Source organism: Gastrolobium bilobum, unplaced genomic scaffold, assembly GCF_033153095.1.
Source record: "Gastrolobium bilobum isolate Gb01-03AN ecotype WA unplaced genomic scaffold, APGP_CSIRO_Gbil_v1 utg11781, whole genome shotgun sequence".
Classification (NCBI taxonomy): domain Eukaryota; kingdom Viridiplantae; phylum Streptophyta; class Magnoliopsida; order Fabales; family Fabaceae; genus Gastrolobium; species Gastrolobium bilobum.
Genome location: NW_026895233.1, coordinates 17,380 through 23,858, shown reverse-complemented (window position 1 = coordinate 23,858; position 6,479 = coordinate 17,380). Strand labels below are relative to the sequence as shown.

Here is a 6,479-nt window from a genome sequence, read left to right as displayed (position 1 = left end):
ATGTTTTTCTTCAAAGAGTTAATTATTGCTTCTAACTTTGATCTATTACATTGCTGAGGATAACAACGTTCAAATCCAGGAATTATTTGATATGCCTCCAGCATATATATGATTTTAAGCCAAAAAGAGAAAGAATCTTGATCAATCTTGAATAAAAAGGGCTAGAATTACTATTAATTTGATAAATCTCATTTAGATACCTTGTCACTGATTTTCTCACGATTTTGTAGGAAAATAAGACAAAAATCGAGAATCTCATTTTCTTACGATTCAAGAGGGATTACTAGGACACTAGGATTCTAATTGGGTTTAAGGGTTAAAATCACTAAGACATTATGGTTCAACTATTTTATAGGAAAATAATTAATTGTCTGCGCAAATCAATTAGTTAATTATAAAATACAATACAGGAATATAAGGGAGGATCGGAGGTGAAGTGCATCCTAGCTACAGTGTTTTTACAAATTTCAATCAATCTCATATTTTCTTGTCATTCTTGATACTCTTGCATGCGTTTTAATATTAATTGTTTTTAAAATTCCGTTTTTAAATTACAACAATCACTTACTTTCACAAATCAAAACAATTTTCTTTTCCAACTTAAGGGGAATAGCTAAATTAATACTTGGTGCATTAATCCTCGAGGAAACGATCTTTACTTATCATTTTATTACTTGAAACGAACGGTATACTTGCTTATTTCGCAACACGTCCCATAAACGTTGAATAAACATAAAAATGACTCGGGAGATTGAAATAAGCCATAAGCCTTACAGACCATCTCATACACTTTAATGAAACCCAATGCATTAGGGGTTAGTTGGGAGGGAGCTACATGAAGATGTTCCAGCGGCTTATAGATAAAAGGAGAAAAAGGAAGCCTTACTCCTAAGTTTAAAAAATAAAAAGCATACATCATAAGAAAATTTTTTGAAGAACTGCTTGTGCGCGATGAGCACACTCGCTCATTCATGGGAACCATAGATAATTCTCATTTATCATCAGCAACTCTGTTAGGGGTCAGATGAATAGTAGCTTTCAGCTCCTCCAATTCCCCTAGAGAGCTATAGATAGAAACTGTGTCTAACACAATGTCAGACACCCAATCTAGAGCCTCTTCATCTCGAATACCACGCGTACTCAAGCCATTCGCCTCAGGATCAAGCTTCTATTTTTTCTTTTTATCAGCCGCACCGCGCCTGGTCATGATCTCTTTGATTTGAGGCGAGATAAAATTTGGTTCAGAAGAGGAGGTGTTAGTAGAGCTAGAAGAAGTAGACGAGGAGCTAGCAAATGCAGACTTAAAGTTGTCAAAATTTCGTTTCTTGTATGGGTACCCAGCTGGGTAAATAACATTTAATGGCAGATGACTCAGACTTTTTTGTTTTGACTGATCGCGCACGATAGAAGGCGAAATACTGCGCGATGAAATTGAAGGGGAAGACTCGGAGTCTGGGGTATTAACAGCTTATGATCAAACCCAAAATTCGAAGTGGAATCACTTGATATGAAAATAAGATCTGTCATTTTGAGGAAAGTTTTTGGAAAAGGAGATGAACTTTGTTGCGACAAAGTTCTGGTTATCCTGCGATTAGATTTTCGGAACGTGGATCTAATTCAAAGCATCGGATAGAAGAAGAACAATTATCACTCAATTTAACTCTCTTCCAGGGGGCAGCACACTTGCCAGTTAGCCACGATTCCCCGGTCCCTAATGACCTCGACCTAGGTAAGGGCCTGTGTGGAGGACTGGTAGAGCCAGACCGTTTGGCTGTTCTGATAAAACCACAAACTTGTGATTATCAGACATGCCCAAGCTCCCATGCAAGAAGAAAACAACTATAAAACAGAACATGAAGCAACTATGGAGCAGAGAACATGCCTTAGTTTTATACTTCGAAAGAACAGATGAAAAGTAGGACGTGTCAACATCGAGAGAGATAACCCAGAAATAGAATGTCGAAGAAGAAAGCTTTCGCAACAAAGGTGAATGCTTAGAGTGATTTCCCTCCAACTAAGTAGCTCAGTACAAATATGAAAAGACACCGCAAGGAAACCCAAAAGGTTAAAACATGTTGAGTAAAACGGATAAAAAAAAGGGCACGTGGAAGGGAGGTAAAACGTTTAAAGCTTAAAACGACTCACGATTGTCATTAAACACCCACGTAATCACGATGGCATTTAATGCTTCTGACAGTTAAACATCTAATCAACTGTTCTAAGCGGCTAAGTAATGATGATTCTTCGACATTATATATGCGACATCAAGTGAACGCGCCACAGACATATCGCGTATAAAAAAATATATGTATATCTCCCGGCTTTGTAAAAACCAAAGCTGCGAGCTGGGGGCATTGATCTGGATAAAATACAATAGGCCCATCAAAGGTTAAAATCCAAAGAACGAGGCCTAAACCCACAAGGCCCAAAACAAGGCGTGATGTCCTCAATTGCGCATTAGATGGCGCGATGGTAACATCGCGCCAGAACCGCCTTTCAACATAACTTCAGAGATAAGGAAGAAAACAATGATACAAGTGAAAAACCATCGCGCCATTAAACAAATAAATATAAGACAGCACCGGCTTGCCACCACTCTACAAAGATAGCCTGACATAATGAGATAAGGCTAAGGAAGCACCAGCTGAACCTGCAGCCCATAAACAACCAATCAGAAGTCATACCTCCTATCAAAGGCGGCATCAGATTCACTATATAAACACAGGGTACATGCCCAAGTATGATAATCTAATTCAGTAAGATTACAACATAAGCCTGACTTTGATACTGACTTGAGCGTCGGAGTGTCATTGCAGGTACCTCCAGTCAGAATCATCGCGCCAAGGGAGAATCATACTCATCACATCATCAACATCTACACCAGCCCAGGAAACAGATAACCCAACCGTGTGTGATTAGGCCCGATACACATAGGTCAGCCCATATAGTATTGGTCTAATCAATAACCATACACTTGTTATTGCTGCACGTACAACAACTTTAGATATGATTTTACCATATAAATATTAAAAAAATATTATTATTGTTTAAAGGTGTGAAAAAAATTTCATGAACAAGGCTTATCTAGATCTATATTTATATACGTAGGAAATCATTTCAGTTTGTTCAAATTTTAAATATTTTTATTTTAAAAATGTTTATATAATTATTTTAAAAATAAATAATAGAAGATATTATAACAGAAATATTTTTCTAGAAAAAAAAACTGGGTAATTGAACAAAAGAATTAAAGTCTATTAATTTAGATAATTAAAGTCAACTTTTAAAATAATTTAAAGAAAACTTTTTAAATTATTAAGATTACAATAGATGTTTTTTCCCCGAGGCAAAAATATTATAAAAAAAAAATGAAAATTGGCAGACAAATTAATTCCTGTAAATACGGTAGCATAAAAAAAATTCATTCATATTCATTGTTAGTTATCATATACATTAGATCAAAGGAATAAGGTCAAGATCCAGATAAAGAAAAAATTGGGGTTGCACAATGTGATGCAATTGTCAACCTGAGCATCCATTTAAACCGCATTCAACTTCGCTTCCAACCATAACAAACATCACTTAGAAGCACAAAACGAAAACAAAATAGTAAGAGTAATACCCTCTCTCCCTTTTGTGTGATCCGAACAATTCTGAGCTTGAAGTTCCTTCCCACCATCACCATCATCGTCACAACCAATCTGAAACAAAACAAAAAATTGGAAAACCAAATCAAATGTACTCTTCTTCCCATCATCACATGCTCCGTACAGGATCCAGAAGCATCATCACTTGGTTGATCCTTATAACCATTGTACTTTACATCCTCTATTCTTTCAACCTTCTCCTCTTTAACAATGACCAACAAGATTGTTCAACTTCCACAACCATTTTAGATGACACTACAACCCAAGACCGCCTTCAAACCATTAGTTATAATATATCATCAACTACAGCTACCCTTGAACAGAATCAACGAATAGAAGAGAAAGAAACAAGACAGAATAATGATGAAGCAGAACAAGAAGAAGAAGAAGCTGGTGCTCATGCAGAAGAACCACAAGAAGAAGATGAAGAAGAAGAAAACAAATCCCCTGTGGTAGTTCGGTTAACCCCTAATCAAATGTCTGGTAGAAAAGAAACGGAGCTTAAACATATTGTTTTTGGGATAGCTGCTTCATCAAACTTATGGCACATTAGAAAAGAATACATCAAAATATGGTGGAGGCCTAAACAAACAAGAGGGGTTGTGTGGTTGGATAAAAATGTGAGGACTCAAAGAAATGAAGGGTTACCCGAGATTCGAATTTCAGGGAACACTTCGAAATTCAGATATTTGAATCGTCAGGGACAAAGGTCTGCATTGAGGATATCAAGGGTTGTGACAGAGACATTGAAGCTTGGAATGAAGGATGTGAGATGGTTCGTTATGGGTGATGATGACACTGTGTTCGTGGTTGATAATGTGGTTAGAGTTCTTTCCAAGTATGACCATAGACACTTCTATTATATTGGTAGCTCATCTGAGAGCCATGTTCAGAACATACATTTCTCATATGCTATGGCATATGGTGGTGGAGGATTTGCCATAAGCTACCCTTTGGCCAAGGAACTTGCAAAGATGCAAGATCGCTGCATTCAGCGTTACCCTGCTTTATATGGCAGTGATGATAGAATTCATGCTTGCATGGCTGAGCTAGGAGTGCCTCTCACTAAGGAAGCTGGCTTTCACCAGGTAATAATTAACAACAATAGCTTTCTTAAATTACAGTAACCTACACTCTCAATTTTAGTGGTTGATCTCACTTTTATTTGACGGTTTGTGAGATTAATAATCGAAGTACTTGAATATAAGTAGATCAACTCAACTATTAAGATGGGTATAAAACTTATTTTTCTTCCTTGATGCTATCCTTATTAGTATTATTATTATTAGGGGAAAAATGTTTGTGCTTTTAAATGACACAATCTTGTATTTTTTAGTGTTTAACACTATGTCTTAATGGTAAGACATAGTTATAATATGAAAAATTGTCTTTTTCTCTCTCTCTCCTCAGCTACTTCAGCTAATGTGAAAAAAGAAAAAGAACAACTTTTTCATATTATAACTATGTCTTACTAATAAAACATAATGTGAAAAATTAAAAGGACACCACTCGTGTCCTTTAAAAAGTATAAATACTTAACCCTTATTATTATTACTATTATTTGAAATGGTGTGTGATTTTAATTCTATTGGCTTGCTTATGCAGTATGATGTGTATGGAGACTTATTAGGCCTTTTAGGGGCACACCCTGTGGCTCCACTAGTATCATTGCACCACCTTGATGTGGTGCAACCGATATTTCCAAGGATGACAAGAGTTCGAGGCTTGAGGCACTTAATGGAATCTGTGAATCAGGACTCAGCTAGCATAATGCAACAATCAATATGCTATGACAAGAACAGATATTGGTCAATTTCTGTTTCGTGGGGTTATGTGGTTCAAATCCTGAGGGGAGTGTTGTCCCCTAGAGAACTAGAGATGCCGTCAAGAACGTTTCTAAATTGGTATAAAAGAGCTGATTACACTGCATATGCATTCAACACAAGGCCTGTTGCTAAACACCCCTGTCAGAAGCCCTTCATTTACTATATGAGCAGAACTCATTATGATTCGGCCACGAAACGAGTTGTTGGTGTTTATTCTCGTGACAAATCTAAATCTCCTTACTGCCGGTGGAAAATGGATTCACCGGAGAAAATCACTTCCATCGTAGTTACAAAAAGGCCAGATCCTTTGCGATGGAAAAAGGTAAGAATACTCAGAAAAACACAAAATAAAATATTGTCCTATTTATTTCCATTCATTCTTTCAATGAGAAAGAGCACTTCACACTTTCTTTCTAAGAAAATGGGATGTTGAACCACCAAAATGTGGATCGAACAGGATTATTCTAACTTAATTAGTAGTCTCAAGTTTTGTATTAAAACAATTGGGATGACGAGGATCAAACTCGTGATCACTTAATCATTGGCTTTCATACCTATTAAATAATCATCTCACCTAAAAATTCAAAAGAATAATTTAATAATCTTATATTAGACTTCTCTAATAATCATAAACTTATTTTGCAGTCACCGAGGAGAGACTGCTGTAGAATTCTGCCATCACGTAAGAGCACAACTCTGTACCTGTGGGTGGGCAATTGTAGAGAGGGTGAAGTTACTGAATTGTAGCATGAGAGTCTTGAATCCTTCTATGTCGTTCTTGTTTCTAATGTATTTCAAGACACACAAGGAATAAACAAGTCCAAAAGATGGAAATTGAGCTTCCAACTACATTCTCACTTTGTAGCCTCTAGATGCACCAGAAACCCCACACAATGCTAGTTAAACTGTTATCTCTGACTCTGACAAACCATAAGGTCACAAGCTAATGTTCCGTGATCTATAATATTTCTTTCTCTCTTTCCCTCTATGTAAATTAAACTAAGCA

At 36.5% G+C, this 6,479-nt stretch overlaps 1 protein-coding gene across 1 annotated transcript; it reads left to right on the top strand.

Annotated features, from left to right (window-relative positions):
- Positions 1–6,220, top strand: LOC133301118 (uncharacterized). Its single transcript, XM_061500733.1, has 4 exons — positions 1–17; positions 3,781–4,735; positions 5,253–5,795; positions 6,119–6,220. The coding sequence occupies exons 1-4, from the start codon at positions 1–3 to the stop codon at positions 6,218–6,220; spliced, it is 1,617 nt and encodes a 538-aa protein (XP_061356717.1).
- Positions 6,221–6,479: the final 259 nt, after the last annotated feature.

Bases quoted from the DNA above. Each gene is read 5' to 3' on its own strand.
- LOC133301118 (XM_061500733.1), top strand. The intron at 4,736-5,252 runs GTAATAATTAAC...TTGCTTATGCAG, and splicing joins AGGAAGCTGGCTTTCACCAG to TATGATGTGTATGGAGACTT. The intron at 5,796-6,118 runs GTAAGAATACTC...CTTATTTTGCAG, and splicing joins ATCCTTTGCGATGGAAAAAG to TCACCGAGGAGAGACTGCTG.